This window comes from Physella acuta, unplaced genomic scaffold, assembly GCF_028476545.2.
Source record: "Physella acuta isolate Inbredline_101_S28 unplaced genomic scaffold, ASM2847654v3 ptg001758l, whole genome shotgun sequence".
Classification (NCBI taxonomy): Eukaryota; Metazoa; Mollusca; class Gastropoda; family Physidae; genus Physella; species Physella acuta.
The window spans coordinates 112194-134751 of NW_026733268.1; the positions used below are offsets into that span (position 1 = coordinate 112194).

General features: G+C 37.6%; 1 protein-coding gene across 3 annotated transcripts in view; it reads right to left on the reverse strand.

Moving 5' to 3' along the window:
• Positions 1-22558, reverse strand: part of LOC131930335 (fibrosin-1-like protein) — a 62979-nt gene that overhangs the window by 38924 nt on the left and 1497 nt on the right. For all 3 annotated transcript variants that reach the window (XM_059286763.1, XM_059286764.1, XM_059286762.1), the window contains exons 2-3: positions 10817-10936; positions 275-466 (exon numbers count right to left, since the gene is read on the reverse strand). In XM_059286763.1, the coding sequence (XP_059142746.1) occupies positions 275-466; positions 10817-10936 (312 nt within the window). The remainder of the gene's footprint in view (positions 1-274; positions 467-10816; positions 10937-22558) is intronic.

A 22558-nucleotide genomic window follows, 5' to 3' on the forward strand; every position in this document is an offset into this window, starting at 1 on the left:
GAGGGGGTATTGCTAGGCTAGTGGATATCGGGAGAGAGGATTATGTACTAGGCAGTTTGAGGGTGGGGTGGTGCTTAGCGGGTTGATTAGTTGGTAATTAAGTGTTTTACGTGTTTACGTTCAGCATCAAGCATATTCTCAGTTTAGATGGTTATTTACCCTAACAATGTATGGTGTTACTGCCAATAGAAACCTAAGAATGAAAGACCCGCCTTACACGTTCTCACTTCCAACATTCCAAAAGAAAAATCGCATAACGAGAGTGGCTACTTACATCACTAAGGCGGTCTCTGGATATAGAACGTGGGGGTTCTAAAGGACCGTTGTGATGGTTGGTCAGGTGGTCCCCGCTGTTGACCATATGGTTGACCACAGGTTCCGTCTTGTTGCTGCTGTTCGAGGCTGTTGGGGGAACGTCACCCGAGTCACCATTGCTGTTCTCGATACAACTGTTCAGCACAGACGGCTGTGAGAAACAAAATAAAACAACCTTACAGGGTTACCTATATGGACGTTAGCGTCTATGGACAATTATTCCTGCTTACTGTTTAACATCACTACTCTATATATTACTATTCTGACCTGTGTTCTATTTCCCTATTGTGTTTGGTTATTATTGTCGTATGACAGTTTATCTGGCTATTCTATACTTTCCCCCTCTATGTCTCTTATGCTTCATGCCAGTATGTCTATTGTCATGCTACATGCCAGTGTATCTGGCTACTCTCTGTACTCCGCCAGGCTGTTGTAGCCGCCTACAAGTGTATCTAGCTCTGCTCTATGTTCCCAGTGCTCTACCCATCTCGGCCCTGTTTGCCTCCAGCTCTAACTGGCTCTACTCTACTCGCCCCCCGGCTCCATAAAGCCAGCCCGTGTTTGCCCAGTGTTGTAGACTAGGCGGTGTTGTGCTGGAAGAGATTCCCAGTGTAAACAGCACGCCATATGACGGCTTGTGAACAAAAGCCATTTGTATGCTTGTCCAGGCGTCGGGTAGCGCACATCTTGTAAGGGAGACCCGGGGGGGGGGGGGGGGGGTACACACAGACAGGTAAATAAACCCACAAGGAGAGTTTATCAAGCAAAGGTGGAATGTTCCACTTGATTAGCCCAACTGATGCGCCAGGAGGTTAGGAGTAGGTGTGTTGGAATAATTAGTCGACAGAAAACACACCAGCATAGCGGCTAATTAAAACAATGCACCTGTAATTCACACCACGACTGCTGATAGCATCGCGCTAATTAACATGATTGCATAATAAATAGACCCAATTTCATAATTCAGAAAAGTTTGTTTAAATTTAAATAAATATTCGTTTCAGAACATTATATTCTTTTTAAAGCAATAAAGTATGGAGGTTTTTTTTAGTTTGAAAATTGAAGCAAGAAACTATATTTAACAATTTTTAAAGAGAAACGAAAAAAAAAACGAAAATCTGGAATAAAAGTGGGGGAAAAAACGCGAGAGCAATTTTCTCGATCAACGTTACAAGGGAGGTAATTGCGCGAAAACTTAAAGGGTCGCGCTGCTATGTCGAGCCTGCCGCGCAACTCCAGTCAGGTGTTGGGAGGGCCTGTCATTGTTTACTGAGAGGAAGCCGACCGTTTGTGTTGATAGTGCCTCACAAAGTTGCGTCTATTTTTTCCCCAAACATGGCTTTGACATGATAATAATATTCTGGCACGTTGTTATCTAAAACAGCCTCCCCCTTTATTGATGTTTTAGCCAGTGATTTACCGGGGACTTGTAGCGTCATATTAAATTCGACAGGTTTAGCCTGGAGTACAGCTGCCTGCCTTCGACGCTGAACCCACGGCAGGTTTACAAACAAGAAATTCTGACCATCAATATCTTTTATCAAAAACTTCCGCACTAGGCTTTTAACAATAAACACATTTTCCCCCACACCAAAAGAAAAAAATGACGATTTATCTCTATCCCTCCTCCCTTTTCCAGATAACTGATTAAGAAAATAAACACTCTCAGATGTAAAGCTAGTAAATCTATAAAGTAATTAACTTTGCCTGTTAAGTAGATCTTAATTACCTGCACTACTCGCCTGCCAGGTATGTCAAGTATTTTAAACAAAAAGGGAAATAATTAACAACGGCAAACAGAAAGAAAAAAAATGCGATGAATAGACTTGGCTTTCAGCTGTTGTTTTAACCAGTTTTTTTCTTTAACGATGAGATGAAAGGAGGCTTTCAAACAAAACGGGGAATTACCGAATGGCATAAAATCTCGATGACTAAGTACCGATGAAACAAGCTCTAATTAAGATAGATAATGAATGAGACACCGTAGCGTAACGAGTTCATGCACTCCTAATTCAAAAATTAAGTCTTCAATGGGTTGTTGTCTTTTTTTTTTAAATACCCCCCTTAACCTATCCAACAGACATAACCCTTAGTGTTGACGCCCCAAAGCCATCTGTAATTACGACTACTAGCCCTGGTCCCCTGAATGGACCAGTCAATACAGTAGTGGGACGGTCTCGAGTGGAGCCACATAAAGGCAATGTCTTACGTGCTGATCAATGAATGCTCGACGCTTCAAGCTAGGGGAGTTGATATGCTTCAGCTTAGCGTATCAATCAATGGGGGGAACATCAGCTTTCGTGTGATAGCGTAACCTTTTTACCGCTAGAGTCAGATAGTGTTGCTGATAAATGGCTGCTAGATTCAACATGTCAACAAACTTTTATCTGACGATTATATTCTCTGACACCTGGTTTGGTGTGGGTCGGTCGTACGTAGCTAACGACAGCACATCAGACATACCATGTTTTTTAACAATTTGGATAATCTTTTGATTTATCATGTGGTAAAAAAACATTAAAGAGTTTGAATTAGATAGAGAATGGGTTTTAATGATAGTTTTTAGAAAAGCTTAAAGGTTAGAATATGGATCTGCTTAAAGGTCATGAGTTGGTATTAGTTAGGTTTATTTAAGAAAAGGGTAAGAACAACGGTTAAGTTCATATCAAATCAATCGCCATGAAAAAGCTACGCTTCGATGAACAAGACCTACATACCCGTTCAACAAGTCGATAAGTATACTTAAAGCCCCAAGCCTATGCCTGGAGTGTGGCGGTATCTACTGTAAGAGCAGGTCAGTGCAGATAAGAAACAAAAGTTGAAAGATTTAACTGGATTTTAAAAACGGACATTAAGGTGAGAAAATGGCTCACTTTACTGGCAACATTGATTTTGGTGGTCATTAAAGAATAAATGATGACAAAATTATCACAGTAAAAATTTCAACGCCTTCGCTTAATTGTAAAGTTAAATTACTTTTTTTTTTTTAAAAAAAAGGTAATTAAAAGTATTTTATAGTTTCTTCTGAAAATAAATTTGTCAGATCGGTAAAAGCTACGAATGTAAACTGTTGTCGCAACTATAAACAGCTCAGCACTAGCTAGTCTACGACCCAACGACAACAAAGTAAAACCAGTCTGTAGGTAAATCTTTCTTAGCTGTGCTAGTCATCACCGTCTACGTATGCTAGGCACGCACGCATATACTTACACATTTCACAACGCATATTCCCATTTGAAAAGCGCCACGTTTCAACTGTGTTGTTGTAATTTAAGTTGATATTTATAAAACTCGATATTTGAAGACAAGACCTGACATTCTATCCACCATTTATTTATATCAACAACAAAAAAAATGAAATATTGTGAAACTAATACATCGTCATAAAACAATTTTAATCGCCATTATGATTACGCATGCTCCGCTTTATCTAAACCGGATACGACATCAATACGAAAAACTTTAAAAAAAAACACTCCAGATTACGAGACTGGAATTACACGGCATAAACTTCATCTTTATAATCTCCCAGACTACACTGAAGCTTGGGGAAGTAACCAAGAATGCACATAAATCGCCATTAAGTTCGCCGACAGCGGGGACCTGAAATAAAGACAGGTTACTTTTTTCTGGGATCTCCAGAAACTCGGCTTCCAGATGTGTCGATTATTTCCCTTTCCATTCACGACCCGGGCCGTATTGATTTTCTCACACACCACCTACGTCACTCGGTACGCGGGCACATCATCTGCTAGACGTCTGGGTGTCACGCCATTCCTGGACGGTTGCTTAACGTTGTCTACACTATTAAACCTTCTGGCACGTTTTTTTTAAACATTTTATGGAGCTCTTTATATTTACGGTACGTGTTAAAATACACACTTTATAATCTCTTCTCAAATTTAGCGCCACGCATGAAAACGTTGGCTGCATAATCTTGATGATGAAACAGATACCATGCCCTGTCTTACCAGCCAAATGTGTTGCTGGTGTATCGGGTGTTTGTTTTAAAGCTTTGTGTCAGGGATATCTCACATTCTGCTCTTTGTTACAGCTAAATACTGGAGATCAACCTTCTCACAGGCGGAGAAATCAAAGGCATGGGATACACAAAACAGACTAGTTGGAATACTGGAGAAATCAAAGGCATAGGATACACAAAACAGACATCGCAGTACGCACATCGAGACATCGCAGTACGCACATCGAGACATCGCAGTACGCACATCGAGAATACTTCAAAGCATTTCTAATTTTAAAATATACACAACTAAAAGGAAACCATCAGAGTAGTTTATTAATCCGAACAGGACTTTTAACACGCTTTACGGACTCTGGGACACATCTATCTATATATATAATTCTCTTCTGGGAGCCGTTAGAAAACAAGCTGCAAGCGCCTCCTTGCAGTCCACTCTCTTTCTCTTTATCACTATCACTACCACCCCCACCCCACCCCCACATTGTCTGGTGAGCTGTGGTCACGCTAAATGTTTACAAAGCTAATTGTTTACAAATCGTAGAGCCGGGTTTCTATTAGGGGCAGATAATTTAGTTCGATTTTAAACTTACAGGAGGTAACTAAGAAATAACTAAGAGGAGGCTGCTTTCACGGGGGGGGGGGGGGGTGTAGGGTCGGGGTTAGGGGAAAGGGGGGGGGTTAGTGTTTTAAAGCAAATATTTTCAGTGGCAGCATTGGTATTGTCGAATTCACAAATTATGAATTATTGAAAAGTAGAAATTAAAACAACTAAATAGCGGCGTATGATACGCTGCGGGTCGGCTCGTATGCATTAAGCCAGCTCCACAGAGGCCAAGACGGCTATAAGTACATCGACATAGCAGTTCGCACATCCAGACACAGACGTACTCGTGCCGTGTCATTGCAGTACGCAAATCGAGTCACTGCAGTACGTACACCGAGATACTAGTACGTACATCGAGACACTGCATTACGCACATTGAGACATGGCAGTACGCACAATGAGACAGTGCAATACGCAAATCGAGACACTGCAGTACGCACATCGAGACATTGCATTACGCGTGTCCAGACAGTTGAATAAACCCATGACGCACATGGAGACATTGCAGTACGCGTGTCCAGACAGTTGAATAACCCCATGACCAAGACAGCCAGCCAGAACACCTGCACCACTACAACAGCGAGAGCTCAAGTTATACAATAATGGAACTATCAAAAAGCAGCACCTAACGCGGGACTTGAATATTCCCCATGTTTGCACCGTTTTATTGATCCATGTGCCCGCATGGATGGGGGGGGGGGCCGGTAGCGGGGGGTGAGGTGAGGGGAGGGGGGTAGCCTGACAGGTCCAATAACAACGATAACCTCTCTCCTCTGAATAAATGCCTCCACCACACGCCACAAAGCTATCAATTACCATAAAGACGTCTTAACTCGTGCAAATCGTGTGTATTCTCGTCAAACTATCTTTTACCTGAACATTAGCATATTGATGGATCAATGTTATGTGTACACTTGGTCGCAGGCAGACAACAGACCTGCGCGTATACATGTACTTTAAGACAGGTTTATACGAGACACGATAGCGTTAACTGTCAGGTCAACAGAAGGCGGTTTACAGCCATTGTCGTCTGTCAACTCGCTGACTTTATGTCCATAACACGTCCCAAAGAGCCACATACACCATGACAAACACCTATTCGCAAGAGTTCCTAGTCCTATTAACGTCACTCCACGCATTAGATGTAATGCATTACATTTACAATTTAATGTGCCTGTTTTACTTATTAACTACGATAGTTTAAAAAAAAAAACACACCAGGTATTCACTTCTTATCTATCACGTATCCACACAATTACTACCGTTACATGCTACGATTAGCGTAGTAATACGAGAGGGACGACAGCGCACTATTTCTTTTTTCCCCCGACAAAAGGTCTCTTTCTCTCCCTCCTCGGTCGGCCTAGGCAGTGATAATTTTTTAACTTGTAAATGAATACAATTAGAGCAAAGCTAGTTGTGCCGGTGTAAACATTGATTTTTTTCCCTCTGTCGACGTAAACGGTGTCTAATGAAATCAATAGCCAGCTGCATGAGATCAATATGCGGCCAGAATTTCACCCATGGTGATCAAGAGCATGGGCAGAAAGGTGGGATTAAAAACACATTTTCCAAGAGAGTAGAGAGAGCTTCTGAAATGGCACAGTAATCCATCTGAATAATCTCAGGTTTCGAGATTTGGATAATTTTCTTTTATTAAAACTAAAATTAGCTTGGAGTTTTTATCGTGATATTAAATTGAGTAATAATAAGTAGTTAGGCTACCGTTATAAATAGAGAGAGAGAATCTGTAGTGTAACGTTTTGTTTGATATGCATAACTGCTGATATACTACACTTGCTTTGGGTCGACTAACTACATGTTGAAACTGTATTTTATAGTCATCTTTAACTAAAGCCGATTTCCCACCATGCTTTGAGACGCTGATCAATCAAGTAATGCTACAAAGTTTCACCACTGTCCTAAAAGCCCATCACACAACTTTATGTTGGTAATTTGAAATACAAAATCTACCATTCACCTAAGCATGTAGACGACTTGCTCAGTAAGACTCGAATATCCACTTTTGGAAATTAAAATGTAAAAAACACACTCACATTGGATTTTGAATTTCTTATGTGTTTGGCTTTCAATCAAAATACTAACCCTAAAGGAATTATAAGGAGGGTAAACACAGGTTAAGATGTATTGTTACAATGACAATAATATGCCTTAAACCATCAATATGTACAAGTAACACTATACCAGGGAATGTGTAAATATTGTAAGCTACTGGGCTCTATGTTCTGATGACAACATTACTAGACTTTAAACAACTTACTCCCCCTTTCTACAGCTCAGGTTTAAGTGTTACCTGTGACAGGTAGTTTCTGCGAGAATTAACGACCTGGTTGTTCAATACTTGTCACTGTGTGGGGGCCACTAAACATTGATTACAGCAGGAACAAACTAACAAACAACAAAAAAAACTTGGCTAATACTTGTCACTGTGTGGGACCACTAAAACATTGATTACAGCAGGAACAAACTAACAAACAAACAAACAAACAACAAGAAGACTTGACTAATACTTGTCACTGTATGGGACCACTAAAACATTGATTACAGCAGGAACAAACAAACAAACAAACAAACAAGAAGACTTGGCTAATACTTGTCACTGTGTGGGGCCACTAAAACATTGATTACAGCAGGAACAAACAAACAAACAAACAAACAAACAAGCAAACAAGAAGACTTGGCTAATACTTGTCACTGTGTGGGGCCACTAAAACATTGATTACAGCAGGAACAAACAAACAAACAAACAAACAACAAGAAGACTTGGCTAATACTTGTCACTGTATGGGACCACTAAAACATTGATTACAGCAGGAACAAACAAACAAACAAACAACAAGAAGACTTGGCTAATACTTGTCACTGTATGGGGCCACTAAAACATTGATTACAGCAGGAACAAACAAACAAACAAACAAACAAACAAACAACAAGAAGACTTGGCTAATACTTGTCACTGTGTGGGGCCACTAAAACATTGATTACAGCAGGAACAAACAAACAAACAAACAAACAACAAGAAGACTTGGCTAATACTTGTCACTGTGTGGGGCTACTAAAACATTGATTACAGCAGGAACAAACAAACAAACAAACAAACAACAAGAAGACTTGGCTAATACTTGTCACTGTATGGGACCACTAAAACAATTACAGCAGGAACAAACAAACAAACAAACAAACAAACAAACAAACAAACAACAAAAAAAACTTGGCTAATACTTGTCACTGTATGGGACCACTAAAACATTGATTACAGCAGGAACAAACAAACAAACAAACAAACAAACAACAAGAAGACTTGGCTAATACTTGTCACTGTGTGGGGCCACTAAAACATTGATTACAGCAGGAACAAACAAACAAACAACAAAAGGACTTGGCTAATACTTGTCACTGTGTGGGGCCACTAAAACATTGATTACAGCAGGAACAAACAAACAAACAAACAAACAACAAGAAGACTTGGCTAATACTTGTCACTGTGTGGGACTACTAAAACATTGATTACAGCAGGAACAAACAAACAGACAAACAAACAAACAACAAGAAGACTTGGCTAATACTTGTCACTGTGTGGGGCCACTAAAACATTGATTACAGCAGGAACAAACAAACAAACAAACAACAAGAAGACTTGGCTAATACTTGTCACTGTGTGGGGCCACTAAAACATTGATTACAGCAGGAACAAACAAACAAACAAACAAACAACAAGAAGACTTGGCTAATACTTGTCACTGTGTGGGGCTACTAAAACATTGATTACAGCAGGAACAAACAAACAAACAAACAAACAAACAACAAGAAGACTTGGCTAATACTTGTCATTGTGTGGGGCCACTAAAACATTGATTACAGCAGGAACAAACAAACAAACAAACAACAAGAAGACTTGGCTAATACTTGTCACTGTGTGGGGCCACTAAAACATTGATTACAGCAGGAACAAACAAACAAACAAACAAACAACAAGAAGACTTGGCTAATACTTGTCACTGTGTGGGGCCACTAAAACATTGATTACAGCAGGAACAAACAAACAAACAAACAAACAAACAAACAACAAGAAGACTTGGCTAATACTTGTCACTGTGTGGGGCCACTAAAACATTGATTACAGCAGGAACAAACAAACAGACAAACAAACAAGAAGACTTGGCTAATACTTGTCACTGTGTGGGACCACTAAAACAATTACAGCAGGAACAAACAAACAAACAAACAAACAAACAACAAAAAAAACTTGGCTAATACTTGTCACTGTATGGGACCACTAAAACAATTACAGCAGGAACAAACAAACAAACAAACAAACAACAAGAAGACTTGGCTAATACTTGTCACTGTGTGGGGCCACTAAAACAATTACAGCAGGAACAAACAAACAAACAAACAACAAGAAGACTTGGCTAATACTTGTCACTGTGTGGGGCCACTAAAACATTGATTACAGCAGGAACAAACAAACAAACAAACAAACAAACAAGAAGACTTGGCTAATACTTGTCACTGTGTGGGGCCACTAAAACATTGATTACAGCAGGAACAAACAAACAAACAAACAAACAAACAAACAACAAGAAGACTTGGCTAATACTTGTCACTGTGTGGGGCCACTAAAACATTGATTACAGCAGGAACAAACAAACAAACAAACAAACAAGAAGACTTGGCTAATACTTGTCACTGTGTGGGACCTCTACAACATTGATTACAGAAGGAACAAACAAACAAACAAACAAACAACAAGAAGACTTGGCCAATACTTGTCACTGTGTGGGGCCACTAAAACATTGATTACAGCAGGAACAAACACACAAACAAACAAACAAACAACAAGAAGACTTGGCCAATACTTGTCACTGTGTGGGGCCACTAAAACATTGATTACAGCAGGAACAAACAAACAAACAAACAAACAACAAGAAGACTTGGCTAATACTTGTCACTGTGTGGGGCCACTAAAACATTGATTACAGCAGGAACAAACAAACAAACAAACAAACAAACAACAAGAAGACTTGGCTAATACTTGTCACTGTGTGGGGCCACTAAAACATTGATTACAGCAGGAACAAACAAACAAACAAACAAACAAACAACAAGAAGACTTGGCTAATACTTGTCACTGTGTGGGACTACTAAAACATTGATTACAGCAGGAACAAACAAACAGACAAACAACAAGAAGACTTGGCTAATACTTGTCACTGTGTGGGGCCACTAAAACATTGATTACAGCAGGAACAAACAAACAAACAAACAAACAACAAGAAGACTTGGCTAATACTTGTCACTGTGTGGGGCCACTAAAACATTGATTACAGCAGGAACAAACAAACAAACAAACAAACAAACAAACAACAAGAAGACTTGGCTAATACTTGTCACTGTGTGGGGCCACTAAAACATTGATTACAGCAGGAACAAACAAACAAACAAACAGACAAACAAACAAACAAACAAACAAACAACAAGAAGACTTGGCTAATACTTGTCACTGTGTGGGGCCACTAAAACATTGATTACAGCAGCAACAAACAACACGTGGTCACGTGATCAACGAGATGATCAAATCTGCCGGGGGAACCAGCGAGTGCAATTGATTTTAATTAGTGCTAGAAACCTGCCTGTTCAAATCAATTAGTCATGTTCCTCACCTGGAAACCACGGCCAACACGGCAGGCACTAGATATGAACAAAACACTGGAGGTGGGGGGAGTGGGGCAGGAGACGCTAAGCTACTTGTCCTTAAATAACCTGCTGTGGGCGCTTTTATAAATAATGAATACCCAATTTTAATAGTGGGACTAGCTTTAATTAGACAAGAAGTGTCGAGTAACAGGAAGCGGGTAGTGTGCGATGATCAAACACTGGTGCATGTGATTTACCTTCTTGGGTTTCTTCTTCTTGAGCTTATTATCCTCCTCGTGATTGAGTGTATCCAAAGGTTTATCCCCTTCGATTTTCACCGCTTTGGGTTTTATACATCCATTTTTCTTTGAAACACCCTGAAACAGAAGAAAACAAAACGTATTAGCTTTTCCCCTTACTACTATTAATAACTACTAGATCTACAACTATACAAACACCAAAAGAAAAAAATTGAGACGACCAATTGTAAAAAAAAAAACGGCATTTAAAAAAAAATTAAAGGTGGAACGACTACGAGTTTTAAAAAAAAAACCACCAATAAAAACAAGAATACCACTAGAGAAATGATTAACGGTGGAAAAACCACAAGTAGAAAAGCCGGGACCAAAACTAAAATGAATACCGTTACAGATATGATTAAAGGTGGGACTGGATCGATGACCTACTTGCGTGGAGCGCATGAAATTCTCTTAAAAACACGGTGCAAGGAATGTCTTGATGACATTTGCTACGAGAACTTGACCTTTCATAAATCACAGGGACCCGATTGAAATGGTTTGGTATAAAGTTACGACTGCGGACAAAAAAAGCCATTACGGTGGATATGACACATCGATTGAGTTTAAACATTATGTAGTCAGTGGATTAGCGTCTACCGCTGTCATACACTGCTTCGCTCTGTGCCAAGTCTATTCATTACAAACACATACACCGGTTAAAGCAGAACAACAACCCATTTTTTTTATACAACTGATCTAAAATAAGCTTTGATTTGGCGGACAAAGCAAACAATTCCTGAACATAACAACCCTCCTCAAGCATTAATCATAAGAATTATGTTTTGAAAAGAAAAAAAAACGTGTAACCAGAGATGTTTATTTGATACACTCAAACATACGTTAACGTTCTAAAAGTAATCAGTTTATCGGCAGGTAGTACATAGCGTCTACACACACAAACCTGCGGTCGTCGTGGGAGGTGGAAACTGTAAGGTAAGGGATAGGTAGGGGGGGGGGGGGAGAAGGTGGGGGTACGGCAGTAAGTCAACACTTAACCGTCAGGTTCACCACAAAGGCTAGCTGAGATCTACCTTGAAACACCTGACAACGGAGATGTGGACCAAGTGTTGCCCATTTACATCAGACAAAATGCATAGAATAACTGATACGTGTATGGATGATAACACTAGCGTACGCTGTACACGCTCGCTAGGTTGATAACATCCCACAAAGGAACAGCTGCTCGTACATGCCTTTGATATCAGCCTCAAGAAAAAAGGTGTTCAGTACTTCATAGAGAAATTAACACAACAGCGTGTGACAGACATAAATAAAACATCACGGCTAAAAACACACTAACAGTAATATGAATCGTCAGTTTCATCCTATTTTAATGGATAAAAGGTTTTAAAAATCATAACACGGAATGCTTCGCGAGGGGGGGGGGGGGGGGGGGCGCACGACGATGCTAAAATACACATAAAATAACGAGTTGAGGAAATGACAATAAATTTGGACTACAGCGTTGGTTCATTTCTAGTAGTATTTAAAAATTACTATACGAGTATAACGAACTTTTTAACAATTGTTAAAAAGAAAAAATATATGCCCTCTGAACAGTAGACGAATCAAGTGTACATCAAGCATACGTACCGGGGAGTTGGAAACTAATATACGATAAATCACTCACAAACTGCCTATGGAAATGAAATAAAAAATTTTTTTTACCCCATTCTATATCTACAAATGAAATATGTCTTGTCAAATTGATGGTACAGGCTTTAGTACCTCAAGCACAAAAATGTTTAGTGACTGTGTATTGGGTACCTCGCTTTTTACAGAAAGTGCCAACTCGTCAAATGTAAACTATGCAAATGTTTAAAACTAAACAGAACGTTTATGATTGTAAGAAAGAAAAAATGTTTTTAAAATACGCGTCTGTCTACAACTGAATCTAAACCCACCCTTCACTATAAAAACAATCGTTTAACAATGTAATAGTTTAACCGGCTGATCCAAGACGCCACGGCTATGAGATAGCGGTAGGAATGTCAGGTGATAAGCAAAGGTAGTGCTCCTTTAAAGTTCAAATTAGAATACGACGGTGATACCTGCCCTCGCCTATCATCTCGTTATGTGTCTGAATGGTTTGAATAAACACGAGCGAACAGCGGTGCAAAAAAATATCACAGACAAAGCAACCAGAAAAACGATGCCTGGTATAGGGAGCAGTAGAAGGAAAAACCCCATCACTATAACCAGATCTTCAGATAAACCAAAGTGGTATCGATTTATACCAAACAACAAATCAATAATACGAGAACGAACGGGGCAGTTCAGTGCCCGTTCGATATTTTAGAACACATTTCAACTACAATGGGTTCTTATGGTTTCAACTTAACAACTTCGAGTTTGTTTTTTTAAATTGAGACAAAAATACAAACAAAACATTCGATCCATTTTGGTGTGCTGTGAGGTGTGAGGGGAAGTGGCTGTCGACGCTACCAGAACTATTATGTACACATCACATTCCATTGTTCAAATTTCAAGACTTTAATCGAGTGTAAGCAAACACGTCGACGTCTTAAAAATAAAAAGTAAGGCCGTCAACTGAACAGTGTTCTTAGAAAAAAAGAAACGTTATAAAAAATCTAAACAAAAAGACTAATATGTGACACCAACATCAGGGCAAGTTTTTAGTGTAGATAGAGAGGTGAATCAACACAACTTAATACGGTTAATACCAGACCATTTATGTAGCAGAGGCAGAAAACGAATGAGTCATTTCAACAGCTAGAAAATAAGACCCACATACATCAACATATCAGTCACATGAACTTTCCCTTTGGTAATCAAAACTGATCAATAAATAAAAGATAATCCGTTTATAAAAGTCTATCGCATCATTTATGTATAAAATCCCTCACACCTTTCACACATATTATAAACATGTCATGTATAAATGGCACATGCATTAAACATAATACCTTAAATATATAAAGTATGACATCTTTCATTATTAATACACCTGTCATGTACGAAATGACACATCTGACATGTATTAAAAAAACTAGTATAAAATATGACACACCCAGCACGTATAAAACTGCCACGTATAACCGATCCCACATGTCATGTATAAAATATGACACACCTGACATAAAACCTATCCACACCACTCAGCCAACAGGTATATCCCACCCTAAGCACTTGATTGATAAGCCGGTGCAATTCACACCCAAGCTCCGATACTCTACCTTACACCGACAGTTCTACAAGCTGGAGACGTGGGATGTAACTGTTTAAATACCAAGCCACTGCTTGTTTGTGTACAGACACACAGCACGGATGTAAAACGGTGTAGATATTTTACATACCAATGTAAATGCCTTTAAGAGGGGGGGGGAGTGTCTGAAATAGAGCTATACCATCAATACTTATCCGACTCGTGTCAAGATTATGTATGAAAAGCCAAGGAAAGCATAACAGAGATTATTTCACTCAATGAGCGAACAGATCGTTCCAATCAGGGGCGGGATGGTTAAATAAACTGAGACGGTGAGCGGGGAGGAGGAGGAAATCAATAGCCCCCGTGTATTGGGTCAGTGTGTCGCCAGTGTGTAGGCCACAGTGAAAATCTGACTGCTGACAACGATGTTGATTCGGTGCAGGAACTCGGTGATGAGTTGATGCTTTTAGTTGGATTCGAATTCGTTGGACTCCATACAATAACAATCACCTGGCTTAGCATTCGAATCATGTAACCCTAACTAAATTTCAAACCTTTCCAACAAACCCCTTCTCTACCAAAGAAAAACCCTTAAAGATGAGATATAATGCAGTCACGCCTTTAAAAAAAAGAAGAAAAAAAAGGAAAGAAGTTTTTCTTTTTTTTTAGTATTTAAGACTACAGTAACAAACAACACACAAGGAGAACTGAGTGCCTGTCTAGTTAAATCTCTTTTTAAAAAGTGTTGGCGTAAAACGTAGATTAGATTACGATTAAGAAGCAGTGCGTCAGACGCTTTCTTTAGATATTGTGGATGGAATCAGAATCCCCGCTGAGCAATACAATGTAATGCAATGTCAAAATACTTCAAGTAGTTAAATCAACCAGTTTTTTTTTATTCAAGAGGTATACAAAGACAAGGAATTTGTGTAAGGGAAATATTTTTACACGCCTCTTTCAACCTGGACTAAGCTATTATAACGGTTGGGTAATTTGGTTAATGCTATCCTAGTTCTAAGTGTGTGTGTGTTATATATATATATATATATATATATATATATATATATATATATATATATATATATATATATATATATATATATATATATATATATATATATATATATATATATATCTTAATTTCTCAACTGATACTCATGAGAACTATTACATTTCACTGACGGTAATCTACAAATAAACAACTAGGAACAGGCAATTATCTAATATAGTTATATGAAAATTGACACTAATCAACACCACTAATTTCCAATAGTTGGACAATATACAAATGCTTTTCGTGAAGGTTAGTGTGAATTATTGACTGGGTTTATAAGGTTACAGATGAATTATTGATAAACTATCACTTTCTATCAACTACTGTGACCTAACTTGTATTGATTTCATTTAGCAACCACTTTATAGCTGTCTCGTAGCCTACATTTGGTACAGAGTGCTCATCAATTCCTCGGTTAGAATAACAACTAGCACTTGCGAGTAGGCCGAAATGTTAAAAACAGATTGACATCTATGTGGGTGTGACAACGTTAACATATTTATGTGGGTGTGGCAAGCAGGCTTAACAGATACATATGTGGTATGTGGTGACAAAATTTAACATATATGTGGGTGTGGCAAGCAGATTTAACAGTACTGAGATGTGTTAATATCGTTAATGTGTGTAAGACATAGCAAAACTACAGAGTTTGTTCTAATAAAAGTTCTCAATGAACTACAACAACAACAACAAAAAAAACCCAGGCACTTGTCCCAACAATACGACTGTGTGTCTAATACAACACAACTACTGTACATCAGTGTGTAACACGACAAAGCCCCGGCACTTGTCCCAACAACACAACTGTGCGTATATAACAAAACCCCGGCACTTATCCCAACAATACAAGAAATACAAGAAAACAAAGGCACAACAACGTTCAGTGGGCGCGAACAAGTCAGAGGGACACTTCTAGACCAGTGTTGCAGCACCGCTTCCTACACGTTCACACCGTCTCGGCACCTGGGCATCACATGCCAGTGTTGACATTTCTATGCGATGAAGGCTGGGACTGCGTGGATATGAAAGGCAGCTAGCCAAGTGTAGCTAACAAGTTGCCGGCTATTAAGTGATCTTGTTTACATTCACTGACTTGTTACCTGATACTACCTGACATCAGCACTACTGTAATCTGACAGGAAACTGACCCTTTGCCCAAGCCTAGTTTAAACAACAGGCTCTATGGTTAGAACATCTTTCATCATATTAAAAACAAAAGGCGCAATGCGAAAAGGCTCTAGATTTAAAACAAGGACTGCTTTTGCTGTGAAGATTAGCGCGATTCAAAGATATGAGGAATAAATCGCACATTATGGTATGAATTTCCATGAAACGTGATAATTTTACACAAGTTCAACACACAAGGAAATGATATGCTGATAAGAAACAACTCAAGCTATTCAATAAAAAAAATAATTTAAAAAATGACAATAGAATACGAAATGAGCTGCTACCGTTTGAATTGAGCCTACTTACCATACCTTCCAATCAATAAATACGGCAGCCACATACCAACATTATCAGAGCATTAAGCTGTGCTTTCACTCAATGCTTACACACAGACAAAACCTTAACAATGCTGGTGGATGAGGCACATTAACCGTCGTTTTAGAAATAGTACAATGTTTAATTAGATACGGACTGATACTTCAAGGCTGTTCTGTCAATGTAGGCATACAGGAGTTGTACAAGGTGTAACAAGATAAACATTGACTGTATAATACTTGAACGTTACACCCAGTTCTCTCAATGTACAGGAGTTGTACACCATAAGGTATAATAAACACTGACTTTGTATACAGCAGTTTAACGCTATACGGTAAAATAAACACGGACTTTATGTACATGAGTTTAACTTTATGTACAGCAGTTAACCCCATGAGTTAAAATAAACACGGACTTTAAGTACAGCAGTTCAACACCATAAGGTAAAATAAACACGGACTTTATGTACAGCAGTTGAACACTATACGGTAAAATAAACACGGACTTTATGTAGAGTAGTTTAACACCATAAGGTAAAAAACAAACCACCGACTTTATTACTCTTTCAATAGACCTGCCCAGGCAAGCCGTCCTGAATCGATGTAGTAACCTGAGATGTTTTCCATTTAAGAGGCTTAATATAACAGAGACGTTAGTTTAAAGTTTGGTGAGAAAATCATTCAGCTTAGGGTAACTATTTACGGTCATATGACAATCAATAATACAAATCCATTAAACTTTTTTTTTATATATATTCAGGAAATAAAAATTTCGTTTTTAAAGTTGATTGCTTAATTACATAACTGTCAATGGGCGATGGATGAAAATGATGCTATAAAAAAGTGGAAAATTTCCATTTGGCCGAATACAACACAAAACTACAGAGAAAAATGTAACCTAGCTCTACACACGATAAAGCCGGTTTATACTGCTGAATCTAAACCTGAAAGGAAGTGAGCCGTCTATCTCATGTTACACACTAATCCCAGGGCTAATGCAACGGATGTCGACATACAGAACAAAGTCAATACGGTATCCACTTAATGAAACATAGATCAAGTTTGCCCCTGGCAGGTCCTCGTCTATCTGTTGACAAACAAATGTGCCGAAAAACAAAACTCATTACCGGCGCGGCATTTGTTAGATTTTTTTACCGTGTCGTTACAGCCAGTGTCTAGGATAAGTACGCACCGCTTTTGTTTTAGGATGCTATGAGTTTTATACCTAATAATTAACAATGTAATAAGGACAGAAATTCTAAATAAATCATTCGCTCAGATATTTTTTTTCTTGTAACATGGTCTAGCTTGTCTTTTCTCTAGAGAATATCAGCTAGATCTATCGATTCATCATCAATACACATGTGTTATCGCTTAATTTTTTGGACAAATTCACACACCAACAGGGTTTGAATGTCTGGTGTTTTAAGAAGTAGGCCTAACGTATGACAGAACACAAGTAGCCCACCTAACCATAAGCACGTACACATTTCGAAATCACAGGACAGCAATGAAAGCCTTCCTGTGATTGGTTAGTTGGTGCTCTCGGCAACAAAGAGAAGGATCATAAACCTAACGCTGTATTTACCTCACAACTGTCGCCCTAATGCAACCCAGTGCACACAAATGACTCTTTTGTCCCGCTTCAAAACAACGGTCAAGCTCATAACTGGCTGATTAGCACAAACAAATCGGTTACCGGTGTAGAAATGTGTTGGACATAAAGAACTAGTGAAACAATAGGGCCAATGAACATCATCACCCCATACAATCATTATGTTTGAACTAAATATGTAACTATTATCAGCGTGTATCCCCCCATACAATCATTATGTCTGAACTAAATATGTCAGTATTATCAGCGTGTATCCCCCCCCCATACAATCATTCTGTCTAAACTAAATGTCAGTATTATCAGCGTGTATCCCCCCATACAATCATTACGTCTGAACTAAATATGTCAGTATTATCAGCGTGTATCCCCCCCCCCATACAATCATTACGTCTGAACTAAATATGTCAGTATTATTAGTGTGTATCCCCCCATACAATCATTATGTCTGAACTAAATATGTCAGTATTATCAGCGTGTATCCCCCCCCCCATACAATCATTATGTCTGAACTAAATATGTCAGTATTATCAGTGTGTATCCCCCCATACAATCATTATGTCTGAACTAAATATGTCAGTATTATCAGCATGTATCCCCCCATAAATCATTAAGTCTGAACTAAATATGTCAGTATTATCAGAGTGTATCCCCCCATACAATCATTTTCGTCTGACAACATCTGTCAGTATTATCAGTGTGTATCCCCCCATACAATCATTTACTATCTGAACTAAATCTCTCTGTCAGTATTATCAGTGTGCATCCCCCATACAATCAATTTCTGTCTAGGCTAAATCCAACACAAAAAATTCTAAAAAAACTGTATAAAACATGCACTCCACACCTAGGCTAGATCTCATTTACATAACCAGTTCTCTTAACATTATAAATAATAATGCTTTGATGAGTGCCCATAAAATATTTTTAGACCAGCTACATGGTGTGAATAATTAAACTAAAAGCATGCAATATTATCAAGACAATAAAAAGTAAAAAAAAAATTTATGCTAACACACCAACCAAATTTAGTAAGTAATGTAGCAATAATGATACTAAAATTTGACATATATCAACACTGCATTTAACCTCTAGCTGTTAACTTAAACAGACTCACCATCAACCTAAGAAAACTCATTATTCTTCATTATTATTCCTAATGTATGATATATTTCTTCTAATTTAAGGATTTGACTCGCTACCGCTAAGTGTATTGTAATCACTATTTATTTAACTATTTTTATTCTCCTGTGTTTATGTTTGTTTTCATTTATGTGAAGCAAAAGGGCCCAAGCAAATAAAATAGACACAAGGACTAAAATAGATCCAAGTAACAGCATAAAGTTCCCTAATAACTACAACACACATAAGGACACAAAAAGACCCTATAACCACAACACAGATAAGAACACAAAAAGACACTATAACTACACACATAAGAACACAAAAAGACCCTATAACTACAACACACATAAGGACACAAAAAGACCCTATAACCACAACACAGATAAGAACACAAAAAGACACTATAACTACACACATAAGAACACAAAAAGACCCTATAACTACAACACATATAAGAACACAAAAAGACCCTATAACCACAACACACATAAGAACACAAAAAGACCCTATAACCACAACACACATAAGAACACAAAAAACCACATAACCACAACGCACATAAGAACACAAAAAGACCCCATAACCACAACACACATAATAACACAAAAAGACCCTATAACCACAACACACATAAGAACACAAAAAGACCCTATAACTACAACACACATAAGAACACAAAAAGACCCTATAACTACAACACACATAAGAACACAAAAAGACCCTATAACTACAACACACATAAGGACACAAAAAGACCATATTCACAACACAGATAAGAACACAAAAAGACCCTATAACTACAACACATAAGAACACAAAAAGACCCCATAACCACAACACACATAAGGACACAAAAAGACCCCATAACCACAACACACATAAGAACACAAAAAGACCCCATAACCACAACACACATAAGAACACTAACTACAACCCACGCCAGGGCGTACATGGGCTACTGTGACACAAAGGAAAAACCCAACAACCCTGGTGTAACTGAGCTTGCCTACAACAGATCATTTAACACCCTATTGTGATAGCAGATTGTGTAACACCAGCTACAGATAAAAGCCCACACTGGCTATATAGTCTACAGCTGTGTTTATGTCAACATTAATGATGAGGGGTTTACTATCAACATGTATTTCTAACCTTAGATATACCCAGTCTTCATATCCTAGCCTTCACACAGATAAAGAGTAATTGAAATATAACTCTAGAGTTTAATGTATTACAAAGATAGTGTAACTCATTCTATAGATAAAAACTTTTTATGTCAAGAGAAATAAAATGAGTTGAACTGTTTAACTGGTTGCTGAAACAACAAAAGGAAAATTGAAACTCCTGATAAGTGTAATAACCAAGCAGCTTAAAATCATGTCATTGTCAATAACAGCTAAACCTAAACAAATCACAGAATAAGCATTAAACCGGTGGTAACACTTGGTCAGGTCTCTGAGGATATCTTCAAAACACATCAAACAGTATAGCAAATTTGGACCATTATCCTCTACTTTTTAATTTGTTTGAATTGGATGAAACACTATTTTAACCATAAATTTTATGATTATTATATTTGGTGTCACCTGGTAATGACAGCACTCTGCATTGTGACACTACAACATTAAACATGACATACTAAAGGTGTTAATGAAATTTAGACTTAATATGACAAAAAATAAGTAAATCACTGGAGTAAGTATTGACAAAATTAGCAACATATTTAAAAACTACTATTAAAACTAGGACTTAAACATTTTAACATTTTCACTAAATCTTACTATTTAACTAACCTTCAACTTAATTATAAAATCCATATGTCTAAGAAGGAAGGAGCTTACTGCTATACTATACTGAAGGAATACTACAGGATAATACTTAAAATCATAGTAATTGTGTTTCTCATCTGTTAATTTTAATCTTAAAGCTGTGGTATTAACCAGTCCATTTTCACTCCCACTGCTTGAGTGCCTCAATTTAAAAAAAAAACCATAAATTGTGTTTATCAATGGCATAAGTATTACATAAAAGAATTATTGACCTAATAAAAAAAAGTAAACTACTGCTAAATGGGACATACAAAACTAAAGGCCTGTCATGTGTACAGCTGTCACTAGTATTATTAAACACTCAAGCAATTTTTAAGAAAGGATGTATTAAAACAAACTCAAGTTCAAAAGCTTTCATCCTGTAATGTATCAGGGAAACACACACATGACTCATATACAACACTCTTTGTTCTATATCAGTGTCAATTTAAAGTATTAATTATTCAAATCATTTGTTTTTTCTCTTGTAGCAATATATATTACAACGGAACAGTAAAAGAGGATGTGTAATGAAATAGATTCCTCTTCATGTGATCACAATGTATTCACAACAAAGGTTTTTTTAAAGCGTTGTGTAAAAATATACTTTAGTGTGGATTATCTTGATCTCATATATGGTTATGGGTGCATTAAATGTCATAGCATTACCAGGACATTATAAAAGCCATGTAAAAGTGAAATAAATCAATACCAGGACAGTATAATGGTCATGTTAAAGTTAAAATAAACTACAGATACAAAACTCCGTTAAACCACAAATTCAGGCACATATACAAAATTCACAACAAAAAATAGTACAGAACTGCCTTTGCAACAACAAATGCTACCAGTAATACGCCTATTTCAATAATAAGGTTCAGCTAACAACCCTAAGAATGGTAACTAGATATACATTCAATTATTTTGCTTGAAAAATCTTTACAATCACAAATATATGCTAACAAATGATTTAAAACTTTATCGCCATCTGCTTTCCAAAAGATATTTTCAGAACTAATCAATATAAAAGCCCTTCCATGTAATAATGTAAAAAAAAAAGAGAGAGAAATTGAATTCTTAATTGTAAGAGCCTTTTAAGTTAAGGAAAATGTATGAAAAGAATACATATATTAATATAATAACTATTCACAGACAAAAATATAAACTATTTAAGAAAAACAACTATAGTAATCATAGGCATACACCAAATAATTTTTACAAAACTACCCTATTCAAGAAATACAGTCTAGAATTTCAATTAACTAATCCAGAATTAAAACTCTATAATTAGAAATAACCTATTGTTATGTTAACAGTGGTGTATGCTCCAATGCATGAATACATATGTTAAAATTTAGACAGAGAACTGTATGAGGGGCCACTTGTTCTATGACCCACAACCCAGACAGTGAATACATGCTTATCTTGACAACCAGAGAACATAACCG